The sequence below is a fragment of the Mesitornis unicolor genome, unplaced genomic scaffold (genome assembly GCF_000695765.1).
Source record: "Mesitornis unicolor isolate BGI_N332 unplaced genomic scaffold, ASM69576v1 scaffold14002, whole genome shotgun sequence".
NCBI lineage: Eukaryota > Metazoa > Chordata > Aves > Mesitornithiformes > Mesitornithidae > Mesitornis > Mesitornis unicolor.
Genome location: NW_010170004.1, coordinates 212,255 through 228,791, shown reverse-complemented (window position 1 = coordinate 228,791; position 16,537 = coordinate 212,255). Strand labels below are relative to the sequence as shown.

The 16,537-nt window shown below is 38.6% G+C and overlaps 1 protein-coding gene across 1 annotated transcript in view; it reads left to right on the top strand.

Annotated features, from left to right (window-relative positions):
- The first annotated feature begins 6 nt into the window (after positions 1-6).
- The window catches only part of SEMA3A (sema domain, immunoglobulin domain (Ig), short basic domain, secreted, (semaphorin) 3A), a 167,004-nt gene continuing 150,473 nt past the window's right edge, over positions 7-16,537 (top strand). The window contains exon 1 of the mRNA XM_010179551.1: positions 7-119. Within this exon, the coding sequence (XP_010177853.1) occupies positions 8-119 (112 nt within the window). The 5' untranslated portion in view covers position 7. The remainder of the gene's footprint in view (positions 120-16,537) is intronic.

Below are 16,537 nucleotides of genomic sequence, written 5' to 3'. Positions count from 1 at the left end.
CTGCAGCATGGGCTGGCTCAGGGGGATTGCCTTGCTTTCCTTGGGAGTATTACTAGCGGGAAGAGTGAACTGCCAGCATGTGAAGAATAATGTGCCGAGGCTCAAATTATCCTATAAAGGTAAGTCTGTTGTTCTCTCTTATTCACGGTTTTTCTTCAAAACCTCTCCTCCTTGCCCCGTCGCTTCCCCCTCCTCTCCACCTTCCTTCCCGGTTTTCCTGATCTTCCGAAGGGGAAATTGGCATCAGGGGAAATTTCTAAAAAAAAATTACTTAAAAAGCCACTCCGCGCTACTCTCGGTGCAACGCAGTTTACACACAGACAAAGAGGAGTTAGTTGCGTTTGCAGACAAGGACTCCGGATCGTGCTGATCCGTGGAGGAGCATTTTTCAGTCTTGTGCTATTTCATCGGACTTTTTAAGACGATGAGACGCGTTTGCCAACACAGCTCATCTCTCCCGTGCCGGGCTTGTAATGCAGCCGCAATACTAGATCTGTTTCAAACAGCGTGGAATAGATGAAGATTTATATTTTCCTTTTTTTTAGGCATGAAGTGGTTAATTTTCAAGTCATGAATATTCAGTTTGTACAAATCTGACAATCAGATGCCTAACATAAGCAGTAGATGGTGGGTTTGCCAAGAAACTATAAACTGAAAGGAACAGATAAGTCCAGAAAAGGAGGAAAGGACTGTTATGCACTAGAAAATACTGCCTGTGGATGTTTAATGCAGCACAATTTATTTGAACTGAGATAGTTTTCGGCGTAGTCTAATGTATTTCATTAGAGATCACAGGGAAGGTGTTACTGAAGAAAGAGCTGTGAGATTACGTTTATGTTTGAAATTGTGTAATGCTACTCACACTGCAGTTGTCAGTAATTAACTTTTGTATCATGCTGCCAGTATGAAAGGAGGGCTCTGAAGTAGGCTGAGTCTTTCCTTTATCAGCATAGTTCCTCTCTAAGTACAGTTTCAGAAGAATTCACCAAATCTGGGGAATGCACAACTGGGAAAGAAGTTTAAAATGCAAGAGCTGTAGAGTATTATTTCTGAAAGGAAGATCGATATGTGTATGTCTATATGTATGTATCTATGTGCATATACATGTCTCTCTCAAGAGCTGCCTTCTCATAATTCTCAAAATATTGAAGGTTCAGAGAAGGAGCAGCAGCTATGGTTTGAAAGAAGGGAGGAAAAGTAACACACTGCTGCTACAGTGGAAAAAAAGTGAACATGTGTGTGCATGCCTGGTCATAGATGTCAATCTCAGTTAACATTGTAGTGTCAATACATCTCTTGCCAGTAGAAATATGTTCTCCAATTTTTTTCATCTTTCTCGTGCTGCAAATGAGGGGGAAAAGTCCTCTCTGATACAAGGCAGATGTCATTTTCACACTCCAGATGAAAAAAAAAATAAACACCTGCAAAACTTGGATGTACTGTATGAAATAAATGCATGTACAGGGTTTTATTAAAGAACACATGTATGCATATTTGTGTGTGTTTAAACTTAAAAAGATACATATGAAAAGAACAGTTTAAGGGGTTCAGAATCTGTTCATTTGGTTTTCATAAGAAAAGCCATTTGTATTTAACACAACATTGATTTTTTTTTAAATAATGGAGCCTGAATAAAGCTTCTATCACAACTACATGTCATGTCAAAAAACTCATTAAAAACCTCTTAATTGCTTTCAAGCTTTTACAATTATACTGAAACTCAGATTAGTATGTAGAAGCATAAATGCTATAAAAATATCCTGTAAAGGGGTTTAACAACTAATTAATTATTGTTTATTGTTTTTAACTCTTTTAAAGTTTATTGATGGCTCAAGTCTGCTACCCCTGCTCATACTGACCGAATTCACAGAAACTTATTTCAAAGGATGGCCAAATCTCACAGAGAATGGTTTTCTTTTTTTTTTTGTGTTTCTTTTTTTTTGTTTTCTTTTTTCACTCTCTGGCACTGTATCCACATACAGTCTAGCAACATTTTACTACTCTGATGATTGGTTGTTTGCCAGATCTGTTCTTGCTAGGAGAAAGGGTCTCATCTTAGTTTGTTAAAGATACCAGACAACAAAGTTTAATATAGAGTCAATCCCACATGAGCAAAACAGGAAATGGAAAGGAACATTGAAACCTTGTATAATTGGCAGATCATTGTAAAAAGAAAATGAGTTTGAATGCTGAGCAACCCTAGTTCCTATCTAGGAAAGAAAGAAAGTGCATAGGTAATTCAAAGAAGGTTAAAGTTTGAAGACTTACAGGAATTCACACTCTGGCCTTTGATTCATATGTATACTTAATCACATATTTCACTTAAAACATGTGTAACCCTAAAGATCAGATCAGACTGCTCACATGCTCAGTGCTAAGGATCGGTGTAAATGCTTGGCCAGGTCAGGAGGAGCCTTCCCTGTGCTGTTGCACTGATCCCTAAGCCCAGGGATATCAGTATCAGTCAGGGAAAACTAAGCCTTATCAGCTGGTGCTTTTCCAGACAAATTTTGCTTCCAGCACAGTATGCTATGCACAGATCAATGTTAACACCTTGTGTAGGAGCAGCCTTAAGAGCTGTAGGTATTGAAAATATGTCTTTTAGGCACTGACTGAATACCTTACATGCTAGTATGCATCTCTCAGGGTATACCTCATCGCTATATGACTAGGTGATAATACGTGACTCATCGCTATTGACACTGCCAGCAATTAGGAGAACTTCCAGTATTAGCTCTACCAGTTCCCAGTTACTTACCGATTCTGCCTCTCTGTAAAGAGTTGTGGTTGAGTAAAATAAACTCATGATACTGAAAAAAAAGAAACAAAAATCGCAAGGTAAAAAGCATGACCCAAGTGACTTCTCTCTTCAGTGGCTGTCTGTGCTTTCTTTTAACGTGTGTGCTTGGTTTTGCCTAAACAAATACCTTAGAGCTAATTGTCAGTGCTTTATTTCAAAAGAAAAGCAAGGATGTATTTTAACTTCGTTTTTCTAAACTAATTAGATGTCAAACATGGTTAAAAAGCTCAGGCATTTGCTTTAAAAGTTACCAAAATGAGTCATGAAGAGTTAAATCCCTGCCAACCTTGATTTCCTATGGTCACTTGTTTTCAAAGGTCCGGTATTAGCTCTTCCAGTTCCCAGGCTGCTGGACAGAAGTTTCAGTGAACTCCTATTCTTGCTTCCTCTTAGCTTCTCGTCACTCAGTCTTGCAGCAGATTAGAAGCATCCTACGGGGCATGTTAGGGATAGGAAGAGGAAGGGAAAGTGTATAAATGCATATATTAAGGCCACATCTGCGGTCTGAAAAGGTTCTTTCTGTTTATTGTAAAACAGAGTTCTGGTTATTTGGTTTATATCACCTTGATTTTGGTGGTATATTAAAGGAAGGAAATTTGAGGATAGCACTAGGGAAAACCTTGTCCAGCTAAAATCTTTGGTGAAACTCCTGTTCAGTAGCATCAGGGGTTTACTCCATACATGTTAAAATTTCCAAGCATTTTCATCTTAGTGCATGGGTTGGAAAGGTTTTGCACAGATGAAATTTATCTCCTTATTTCAGCCAAAGGGAATTAGATTAAAGGCCTGATCCAAAGTTCATTGAAGTCAGTAAGTTCTGGATCATAGCCTAGATGTGGTAAAACCAGCTATAAAGCTGAAAGCTCACTTGAGCCCTTCAACCTCTGAGCTCCTCTTTTTGTATCCTTTGTGTCCTTATTGTAAAGTAACAAGAAATGTCATTGTTGCTACGTCAAAAGTAAAGGAATCTTTCCTTAAAGGATGTAGGGGGGGCAGTTGTTGTTGGGTTTTGGTTTTTGTTTTAGTTTTGTTTTGGTTTTTAATCTCATTGGCTTCAATTTCAGTGTCGGTTGTAGGTCTCTGTATTGTGTCACTAGGTCACAGATTCTGTTCAGGAAACTTCTATTGAACACAGAGTTCTCAGAAAGATGGTGATCAAGTTGAGCGTCCAAAGTTTAAAACAATAAATACAGTCCTAACTCCAGATGGATTTCTTGTATCGTTTATCGTTTCCTATTTTCTTTTGGTGTCCTCTGCATAAGGAGGTAACGGCACAAACAGAGATGGAGCCAGCTACGGTAACCTTTAAATACAAACATATAAACCCAAAGAAAGAGAGAGTTTCCATTAACAATTCCTTGATTTACAGATTTTTCCTAAGGCAACCCCGATTTTGTTCTCCACATGAATAAATCTTGTGAACCCTACTTTCTCAAACCCATCTGTCGCATCCTGTTTGTCTATTGAAAAATACTAAATGCTGTAAATGTGTTTTGTAAGAGTACATGTGTGGTTCTCCTTTGTTATTGTTGCTCAATTGGATACATATTTATTGAGAATAAGTAACTGGAAAAGCATTGCACACAGATTTAGCTCTATTACTCTCTGGCTTCAATTCAAGCCATATTAAAAATAAGTGTTTTGTTTAAAGTTGCAGTGATAGTGAGAAATACTCCATCTTTGATGTGCAGTTGGTTTGCAGTTTTATAGGATGGATTTTTATATGGATGAAATGCTGGCTCTAGTGAAAGCAATGGCAAAACCTCTGTCCGTTGCAATCAGTCCAACATGCTGTGACAAGGGAGGAATGACACCGCACTGAATTACCTGTACGTACGCTAGTGTAAATATGATACCTGGTTTGTAGTTTGTTGACCCAGTCTGGTTGTAGTTGATGACCTGCCAGTGGGTTTGATTGTGGTTTTTTCTTTCCATCAAACTCTATAACTCACAATTCAATACCTCCACAAATATTGGGAAAGCAGGACAAAATGGGAGAAGGAAATGGGAAGAGAAATATTGGCAAGGGAGCCTGTCTCTCCTGAGTTGGGAGCAGTATTAGAGTTTGTCTCAGATTTCAAGGTATCTGCTTAAAAAAAACTTTTGCTTAAACTATGTTGTAAGAGTCCTGTCTGAGTGAAAAGCCTCTCTAAACGTGCCTGAAAAGAAGAGAGGGGCAGCCCAGACTTAGGAAGAAGACTGTGAAGGAAGGCAAACTGGTGATGTTGCGGTCTAGGCATGGGCTTGTAACACACTTCAACTTCTACCGTTCCCGATGGCATTTCTGCACAGCTCCAGTGTTCTTAGACCTTACCGTTCAGGCTGTGAAGATGTCAGATGCAGACACAGCCTCTTCACCCTTTTTGTGCTCTAAAAGGATGAGTCCTTCAGATAAATTCTGTGTGTTGGTCTTTCTAACATTGGTTGATTGGGGTCTTCACAAGAGCCGAGAACTGTCAGAGGAGATGGTAGGACGACTCTGCCTGCCTCTGACATGCCCCACAGGCTGACAGGAGGGGGGAGCTGATGAAGGAAGTGCCTAAGCTCCAGTCTTGCCTATATAGGGAAATTTTCAGCTAGCTAATTAGGGCCTGAGACAGGCAGTGTAATTGGAACAAGGAGGGTGAAAACCTAGCCTAACATTTTCATTTAATGTTTTCAACTTTCCTATTTAATTCCAGTGGAAAAAGTGGTTTCTGAATTACAGAGCCTCCCTTTTCTGAGAAGCTGGAGTTCTCTATAATTATTTGTGCTGCACGGGTTGCAAATGACTAATTTATTCATTGAAGGTGCCGTATTGGCAGCAATGGAAACTCAACTCTTTTGCTGTGGACAAGGTGTGCAGCACTTGCTTTTACTGTTTATTACAGCATCTTTAAAACTCTGATCTAGTGAGGAATTTAAACATCCAGAGTTTCATTAAGCTCAGTAGATCTACTGATATGTAAAGTCTGCCTTAAAATGTACTTCTGTGCTTGAAGCTTTTTGATCAGGACTGAAGTAACGATCTGTTTGCTTAGGGCTTATTCAGGTGTGTATTTATTCCATAAAGTTTAGCAAAACAATATCTAAAATAAGAAATCCAGTCTTTGCAGGTTGGTACAATGAAAATAGATTATTTATGATAATCTCTCCTGTGTGTGCCTCTGTATGTACAGAAAGCATTTACATGAAGTTCCATCTGAGAAGAAACCACTAAATGATTTGTGTTTTTCACTCATTCTTTTTGCTTGAAAGTGTTTTTCAGTTTTTACTTAATGCATTGCTATGCTTTGATCCTTTTAATATGGTTTTGGGTTGCCTAATCACTGATTCTGCATATGTCCTTTAATGCCCACAGCTGCTATTAGAGAGATATCTTTTTTACTTACTTCCTCTGGCTCACAGGCTTTTTCTCTCACATGTATACCTGGAACTTTGCATGAGCAATATAAAGTTGCTCCAATATTTTGAACATTTTCTACGTCAGCTGGAGCCTGACTTGACCCTAGTTCAATCTGAAGCAAAATCATATCTTCACCTGAGGCAGTGCCTAAGTGTCTGAGAAGAAAACAAATCCTTCTAAGTGGTGTCAATGGTTGTGACATTTTCCAGTTGTTTGAAAGCTAAAAAGGGTAAAATTATCTTCAGGCTCCCACACGCTTATTTTTAAGCAAATGTGTGGGGTGGACCTTGGCAGGTCTGTGTCAAAATTTTATATAGAAGTTTTGTAGCTTGTCCTGGTGCTCTTGTTAATTAAGGTTACATGTGAAAGTTGCTGCTGGTGGTGTGTTGTGCTGGTGCTGGTGGGCGATTCAGCGAATTCCTTCCCTTGCAGGATTAAAGCTGCCTTCAGGAATGTCTGCAAGTTCACGGTCCTCCCACATACAGCCTTCATATAGGTTAGCTGCTCTCTTCCAGTAACAGCTGTGGATGGTGAGAATAACTGTAGGGATAGTTAGATTTACTTGACATTTCCTATCTTTTTTCAAGTGGGACAGTGCCCCCATGTACAAGAGAGAAAAGGATGGCCACAGCTGTTGAGAGCATCACAAATCTTAAGAGCGCTGTAGCCTTTCTCCTGCACCACAGGAGGTTCTCTGTGGTGTCTTTCTCTTCCTTTTTGACTGACACAGTCAGCCACATTAGGCTCTTTTCACTGTCAATGGAAGGAGAGGTACCTCCAGAGAGTTAATCTTGGGTTAGGCAGCCTGAATGAGACTTTAAGGATGCTCATCGCTTTTCAGTGACTGTAAAAGGAATTAAGCTCCTTGTTCATACATTTAGTTTCTTTTTTTCTGGGAAGGTATCAAAAGGAGGTACCAATTAAATGCTATGGAAGAATCTAGGCTGTATTCTGATCTCCAAGCATCCTAATTTAGGAAACTCTCTCTCCCTAAATAAGTATTTAAAGTTGTATAAAAATCCAACTGATTAAACTTATGTATGCCCTCAGTATCTGTGATCTTGAGATCACCTGTGACTCTTAAATTTGCATCAAACTTTCAGTCACAGCAAGTAATATAGAGGATCACTGAATTCTTCAGATTCTTAAAACAATTACTTCACTTACATCTCACATTTCCCATCTCTCTCCTCCGTAATAAGCTCATCCCAAATCCAGTGACACATTCTGGAAGTGACTGTCTGGGGCTGCAGAGCTTTACTAATTTAATAACTTAATCATTCGAAGCTTTCAATAAGCTGTCCCCTGACCAGCTCTGTTACTCTCTGAATGTTTTTACACTTTAAAAGAAAAAACGTACTCAAGGCTCAATTTCATATGGCCTAGTTTGCAAATAAAAATACATATGCATATATGCAACTCAGACGACAGGTGCCTTGACCCTGATTCTCCTTTTTCAGCTGAACTATTTCAATAGTGAGAGCAGAATGAAACGTCATATAGGTTAATTTCTAAAAATTCTAAATAGACTTGCAGTTTGGGGGATTCTTTTCTCACTTTGGGAATTACAGATTCCCCTTGAGCTAGATAGATCTACAGCAATCCCTCAAATGTGTGAGCACTAGTCTACTTTGTGTCACATCTAGTAATCATCCTTTGCTGTTTGATGGCCAAATGCTGTAAAGTCAGAAGTTTTTGCCATTCCTTTAATGTTTTAAAGTTGTTTGACATTTGTTGGGCTGCCTGCTTATCTCTCCAGCTGGATGTTGCAGAAACTAGAAGTGTGCAGTCAAATAAAATTCTCATATCTTATAAATATTTTCGTGCAAAGTGGGATCTTGCAGGGAACAATCTGAGGAATGAAGTAGTTATTTGCTTTCATCTAACTTGTGGAAGGAGGAAAAAGAAAGCTCTCCTTTACTCTCCACTCTAATGAAGCAAAGCTCATGTTGGTTCTGACAGCCCCTCTTGGCTCCTTTTGAAATTCCAGCCTTGTGTGAGAAAAGGACACAAAAAAGCTCTGTGAGATAATTTAAAGGATTTAGAGCTGCCTTTCAAGGAGGAGGGGTTGGTGGCCTTTTCTAGAGGCAACGGACAATAAATACAGCTCAGAAACATCCAAAAGAGCTGGAGAGAGTGCAAGGTACAACTTTCATCACGAGCTGACACTGGAATAGCAGTAGCTGTCCTTTGCTAGACGCAGATCCCGTGTCTGGCCAAGGCACAGAGTAAGGTTTCTTTAGATGAAGTGGAGATTTCAAAGTGTTAATATTACTTTTACTTCCTTCACAGATTTCACAGTGCAACATTACTAATTCTTTATGAGCATATAGTCTGAAATGGTTCTGACTCCTGATGAAGGTCTTTTTTTTTCAAAACACAAGGGCTGCAAGAGTGATGTTGAGTATTGCTCTGCTGTATCTGCACGCCAACTTGGTTTCATCTCCATCACACTAGGTCCTGTAGAAGGTTTCCATTCTGATAGGCCCATGTTGTAAATGCTAGTTCCTGTTGAGTGATAGGAGGGACAGCAGAAATTATGTCTGGGGATCTGGGGAAAAAAACCCCAATAACTTTATCTTCCTGATGGCTTTTTTCCTCATATTCCCTTCTACTGCAGCAGGTGAATGGCTGCATCAAAACCTGTTGCTCTGACAGCCTTGCAGACAACAATGTAAATGTATTCCTGAGCTATTTGAAAATTGCATAGTTAGTAAATAACTTCATTTCTAAATTGCTTCTCTTCTAAGATGTGTTAGAGTCCACCCACCAAGACCAAGTGGATATTCAGATGTACAGGAGGGTGTGATAACATTTTGAAAGAACTCTTGTTGCCATTTATCCAAAATGCCCAAAACATTAGTGAAGCAGTATTTGCAGGATGTTAGCTGTGCGGTTATCAGTATGGTAAACGTCCATTCATCTTGTTGTGCTAAATATGTGTCTTCAGTCGTTTATACTCTAGCCATAAAAACTGACTTTCAACAAATAGGCAAGCAAGATTTCATCTCAAGTGAAAAGATTTAGAAATTTGTTGAATTTGAGAGAAAATTCCTCATAGCTCTTTTTAAAGAGGTGTTCTGAAATACAATAATATATGTTGAAAATTTTGTTTTTCTCTGCAGCCTTACAATTTTGTGTCTTTCATCATTATTTTAACCCCCACTGAAACTCACAGTCTTTACTGGACCAGAGTCACACAAATTGGGAAAGTTTTGTTATTCTCACCTACAAATGGAGGTTGGAGGTTAACAGAAGCCCAGCACCACAGCTGATGGTACACAGGAGGTTTGTACTGTAATGGGCATCAAAGAAAATACCATAAATGTGAAATCCTGTTAGCTCTTTGGCTCTTCTGTGTCAGCTTCTTCACCTATAAAGTGGTATTAAATGATCTCATGAGGAATTGCTCGAGGTCAGAGACTTGCCATGCTTATTCAGAGCTGTATCCTACTCAGAATAATCCCGTTAATGTGTGTATTCAAGGTTCAATCAGAACTTATTTTTGATCAACATACAAAAGCCTCCCAGGTACTTTAAAGTGATTATAATTATTATATTCACAGCTGTGTATGCCTGTGACATGAAACATATGCCTATTATACAGAAAGCCTATCTAATTTAATTTGATTTGGCTATTCCAGACAGTTCTATACAGGAACACTTCACAGTATTTTTTTGAGTATCTGCCTCTATTTCACACTAAATACACTGTGAAGGTAATTACAGATGACTCTGGAAAAGAAGAACCTTTAAGTTTAGTCATTGCAATACTGTCTACCAAAGGTATGTGAGTGCTTGCAAGACCCTGGCCAATTTCTCTGAGTTTAAGTGATTTTCAAGTCACTTAATGATTAAGCAATTAAAGGATTTTCTTTTTTACCTGATAAACTTATTTTAAAATTAAGAGGAAGATAAAAAATGACAAAACTAAGAACCTCACTTTGGGCACTTCCTCCCCTTTCCACCCAGTCTGAATATACCTTACGAGGCCACTGGTGTTTAATATTCCTCTGCCCCTATCTGTTTTCCTTCCCAACAGATTCTAGACACAAAACTTCTGTTTCTTCCTGCACGCAGTCCTTTTTCTGACTTTCCATACCCCAAATGCTTCCCAACCTTCTCCAGGATGAGGGCACCCTTTCTTAGCCACTTGGGAAGTACTTAGTAATCAGTTCAGTCAGATAAAATTGCCTATCATTTGTGACTCACTCACTGTTGCTTGACAGCCCTGGTTCAAACCTAAGAGTGAGGAGTAACTGCTGTAATAACTTCAGAAGTGGAATTCTGCATCTCTGTTAGATTCACATCCTCATTCCTAAAATAAGTAAGAAAGCACCTGTTCCCCTTATCAGCCTGGCCTGTGTGAAAATAAAATTGGTTGGTTGTATATTCCACATGCCTTAAATGCAACATTTAAATATTACCTTTAATGAATTAACTGGGGGAATTTTTTTTCTTTGCTTTTATACTTCCTCATGCCACTTACATGATGTAATGGTTGTTTTGAATCACATTATTTTTCATAATAAAGTACCAGTTTTCATGCAATTAATTAAGAAATAGAGAGCAAATACAAAATTCTGTATGATTTTGGTCTACCTTTGAACGTCAGGCACAAGTTTGTGGTTTGACTTGTTAGGCTTTGGTGTCTTACTTGACCACTTGCTAGTTTTCTGACAGTTTTGCTGGTGCTAGAAGAGCTAAGTCCAATTCTTGAGGCTGGCAAACAGACCAACAGAGACCAATGTAAAAGCTTCTGTTTACTGGAGTAAAGAAACTTTCACATTTGTCTTCAAAGAGACTGTATCAAGTCTCATGTGCATTATTATTCTATATTAGAAATTTCACGCTATCACCAGTTATTCTGGTGTAAATCAAGTGTAACTTTATTAAATGACTGTGACTGCAGTGATGCATGTGAGAAAGGAATTGGACCGCTGATACTGTTAATTGACATTGTACCAAAGGGATTGAGGACAAGACCAAGCAATGCAACTCTTAGTTTTTGAACACAATTTCCACAGCTGAGACCACAAACAGCTTTTCAAAGGACATTTTTCATAAATGCCATTCTCTTAAAAAACTTTTTATCAGCATGTAGGAATATGACCAACACTGAACGTTGTTTCACTGAAGGTTGACCCCCATTACTATGCATAGAAACTATTTTACCTTATGCCAGACATGTGGAAGTGATCAATGTATGTAAATTACATGAGGAGAGGTGAAATGCAGCTTTTTACACTGGGAAATGTGTACTTCTTTCTGGCTATAGTACATTGAAACCACACCAAAAAAGGAGATTTTAAGCCTTAAGACAAGTTTTCCTTTAAAATAATAAGGTGAGTGGGTAGAATAGCAACAATTTTTGATAATCACCATGAAGACACATTGTCCTGAGCTGAACCACTTAGTTGGGTCTGTCATAGACCAGTGTTTCAGGGGTAATTGCTTGCATATTCAGGGCCAGACCATGGACCTGTTCTGTGCAGAGGTGATCTGCTCTGGGACTCACTTTGGAGTGAGCAAAGGGCAAGGGCTCAGTAGTACAAGGCAAGTTTCTTCAAACTTGGGGTTTAACAGGCAGAGTCCGCTTAAGTGTCAGCTTTTCATTTTCCTCCCCTCATATCATGGAGTGTCTGCCATGCAATGATTTGAACCTAGTCTGAAAATCAGGGTTTTTTTGGCTGAGCTACTTTGTTAGGTTCTGAGTGACCAAGCTTAAGTCAGCTCTGCCTTTGAACTAGTTTGTAAAACTACTGTCCTCTAAGAATTCAATACTTATTTTGTGGCCAAAGTGCATTCACTGTGCTCTTAAAATTTTTCATTCCAAGAAAGTTGGATTTATTTATCTTATTTTTTCTCCATATTCACTATTGCAGAGTAAGAAAATAATCTAGAGTCTGGCAGGGCTTTATTCTAAGGCATTGTCAAATCTTTCATTCTGCATTGAAAAATGGACAGATCATTGGGTTTCATAAATGTGCGGAGAAGCTGTCAAAGCTCCTATTTGCATGTGAATGGTCAGCTGAGGTAGGAAGGGAGATATGTAAATAATTCCCTAGCTAGCTCCTGGCAAAGATCATTGCATTTCAAAAGCAGCACCATAAAACTTTAACCTATTGACAGGTATGGAAACTCCCATGCCTTAAATAGATCTGCTACAATAATGACCACTTGGGGAAAAATGAATCTTAAAAAGCAATATCAGGTCCCCTCCTTCTATACATTTTCTGCTTCTTTTAATATTTTAAAACAGATAAACTAAAAAAGCCACTTTCCTCCCCATACACCCTGAAAAAAAAAAAAAGAAAAAAAAAAGCACAAGATCTAAGCAGTAAGCGGATGTAGGGCTTCATTGAAAGTCTGGCAGATAAGTGGAAGAAATGTAAAGGATTTGAGTATTATTCTGACTTGTGTGGTATCTGACCCTGGAGGCACCCAAAATAATCATTACTTTAATCTTCCCTACAGACTGCTTGGCATTTCACTATTCTGCTCTGCTGTTGTACTGCAGTACATGCTTAACTGTGTAGAATGGGTGAATGTTTTAGTTTCAAACTAAATGTATCCTTCAAAAGGTATAGTTCTTCATGCATCCAAAAAGGTGAACGAACAAGTGAGAGTAAACAGTAGAAAAATGAGGAATGCAGAGTAAAATAGAGACCTTAATAGGCTCTGAGCCAGGCGATTTTCGACATGTTTTATTGTACCTCGTGTCTGCTTAGATAGAATTGGCATGTGTATATATGGAGAGAGAAAGATTTACTAAGCCATTTATGCCTGAAACAGCTCCAAAAACTGTGATTAGGCCAGCACGAGGATTAGAAAATGTTTCCAAAGTAAAGTTCACCTCCAAAGGTGAAGTGAATTATGTACCTACCCCTTAATGACAAGATAACATTGGACTGTTGCTGTAGTTTACCAGTATGATTTTCCTTGATACTGTGTTTCTAGTTTCCATCTACTTACCTTGAAATACCACTATGTGTTTCATTCGAGCTCCATAATTTGGTAAATAGCCTGTGTCACCCTTGTAATCATTTACAGTAGACATTTGCTTTCTCAAAAAACTTCTGCACACTAATTTGATCTGGTTACATTGTGCTGAAAATAACTCACTAAGTTAAATGCAATTTCACTCACTGAATTTATAAAGGGCAGTTATTCAAAGTCTCTGGGATTTGCTCAACCACACTAATATTCATGTAATGAAATGTGAATTTTCTCAGTATTTACCAGGAGATTAAAAATGTAAAAAAAAAGGATGTATCTTACAAACTCATACTCACATGAGTAGTCCCATTGATTTCAATGTACATGACACTTGCAGCACGAAGTGCCCTTCTGGGAGGTTATACAAGTTTTTCTTCACTTATGGAAAAATAAAGCAACAAAGCTAAGCAGTTGTTAAGATCACTTGAAGTTGCTGAGCTTTTCCAGATAATGGGAAGAAATGAGACAAAACCAGTTCAAAATATCATTCTTTTCCCAAATGAAGGTTTTCATTCAGTACCAATCTTTCTTGATCCTGCTTATCCCACGGGTCTGCTGTGCTTTAAAATACTACAAGAGCATTCACTGCTTTGCTGTGGTTCATTGGATCTTCAGTAGGATACAACGTCAGCTGAAGTCACTGCAAAAGACCTTCACTCATTCTGGTAGATCTTTGAGGCCTTTTAAGGATGCATATCAATATGAAATTTGATCAGATTTTTTTGAATGCCCAGGCAGGTTTTAAACTGAGTTTTTGAGCAAAGGAATGTCATGTCTTATCCAAGCCTTTGCCATTTTCCCTGTTAAAAGTCTTTCCATTAAAACCTTCTGTGCAGAAGTCCATCTGTGTGAAGGTAACACAGAGCACACATTAGACACATATCAGCCTTGAAGTGGTTCCACTGATTCAAGCACAGTAACCTTAGATATGTAGTAGTGCAATGCTGGAATAGGGTTTCCATAATGCAGTTGTTCTGTTTCAATAATCATTCCCATATCTATCAAAAAAGGGCACAGCACTGTAGAAACTTTTATCCGTTACTGGAGTATTACTTACGTGCTGTAGCTGTGGCTTCAGGCACTTTGAGTGAAAGCTGCTACTGCCTGCTTCTCACATGAGCTCATTGCAGAGGGCCCAGGAGATCTCCTCACAGCAGGAGACTGCAGATCTCCTTTCCTGCCACTCCAAATAGCTGCTAAGGTTAGCAGGAAAGCAAGGAATCCCTGCTCCTTTTCAAACATCAGTCTGACAAAGCGGGACAGCGAGCACGGGGCCATGTGCTCCCTCGCCCCCAGACATCTTGTTGATGGGCTCTCAGTGCTCTTTGCAAAACAGCAAGAGGAATCTCAAATTGCAGCCAATCACATGTAGCCACTTGTGCAGACACTTCTATTATCCTAAAATTTATTGTGGCCTATGTCACATGCTAAGAAAATGCAGAAAGTCTCAAATGCAGTAAAGGGTGGTAGGGCAATAAAAATTTTCACATTTTATGATAGGTACACATTTAAAGAAAGAAGCATAAAGAATGTTTTCTATTAAAAATAGGAGCAGAAACCATTTGTGGCATAAAATCCAATATGAAACACATTTGCACTACTTCTGATTTCTGGTGCAGTTGGCTGTGAAGTCCTTCACTAGTCTGTAAGAGGCATCAATTTAATTAATTTGAGCTGTTACTTAAACTGTGTTAGCAATCAGAGAACAGCTCACAAAGTAACTCATTAGTAAACAGATCTGTGATGTCTTGGAACAGAGGTATCTTAACACTTCTCTAGTGCTGGCCAAAGATGATGTTGAAAGGTAGAAATTGCATTATATATTAACATATACACAAAATATTCATATATAAAGAAGGCCACTTACAGAAAGAAAGTGTCTGCACCCGTTCAAGAGAGAAATAAAGGAAACCAGACATTTGTATAAAATATTGCTAGCAAGTAGCAGGGTACATGGAGTGCAAATGCAAAATGGGAAACTCCTTCCTCTGCTTTGTCCTGCTGAGACCAGAAGATCTCACCCATCCAACTGCTCTTTCAAAAGGATTTTTGGGTCTGACTAAGCTCAGTCTATGCCTCTTGTGAAGCTAAGCTGAGGGAAGAGACTTCCCAAACTCTCTGAATTTTAAAAGTATCCTTAGGTGCATGCATGCATTTACCTACATAATGTATACAAATATGAAGCTATTTACACACCCATACTTGGACCAGACCCATAAACAGTACAAAATTACACCACACCCTGCTGCAAGTTATTTTTAGCTGTTCCTCAATGTAAATATCTAATTCAAAGATTCAAATTAATGAATGATGTGTTTTGTATTTCAATGACTATAAACGTTTGCATTGCACAGTAGATGATTTAAGCATGAAAGGTCTTGCATTCCTAAATCTGTTACAGAGTGTAGGTGGGAGGTGGATCTTTTCTCCTTTGCTCATACCAGGAAACAAAGAATGAATGAATATTTGTCATGATGTTTCATCAAGACAGTGTTAACATTAATTGAAGATACACGTGTATGTTGTAGAGAGAATGACAGCTTGCTTACCGTAAAACTTTCTGAAAACCAGGACGTTGTACAGGGTGTTAGCAGTGCTGGTATTGAAACTAGCCAAACATGAGCCTTCTGTAGTAGTCACTTAACTAGGCCAGATGTGAAGGAGCTCAATGCTAGTTAAAAAAAAACCTAGCAAAAAAGCCAAAACCAACCCAACACAAGAAACCCACCCAAAAAACCTAGCACAGTTTTCTTCAGCTGTGCCACAAGACCTGTCAGGAGCTAAGTCTTCTCCTATTCTTATGTTCTTTCCTTAATCACCCATGGCTGGTCAGTAGTGGTCACTGCATTAGACTGGTTTTTGTTCTGGCTGGATATTGCTGTTCTTATGTTCTCATCTCCAAGATCAATCTGGAGATTTTTCCATCAGTGTCAGAATTTGTGCTCTGTCCTGCCCCTGGGGACAAAATGATCCCTATATATACCTGCTAAGGAGCAGTTGTAAGAGAGAAATGAGAAACGAAGAAGAAATAATAAGAATAAATAAAGGTTTGGATATTTTAGCAGTGTCCCTATGTCTTAAACTGGAAATGGAATGGTATTTTATCCTTATGTGCATTTTAAAAAAATGAGTACAAAACAAAAAAACAAAACAAACAACAACAAAAACCCCAACCAGAGCTATTTCTAATAAAAACATTACTCATACTAGTATCATAGGCCTGACCTTACATTTATTGGCATAAATGAAAACTTATAAAGCTGTGTGGATGTTTGCCATATGCAAATCCATCCATCCATAAATCAGTGTACAGACTGGGAACTGCACAGCTGAAGTGACTGTAATGGTAAATG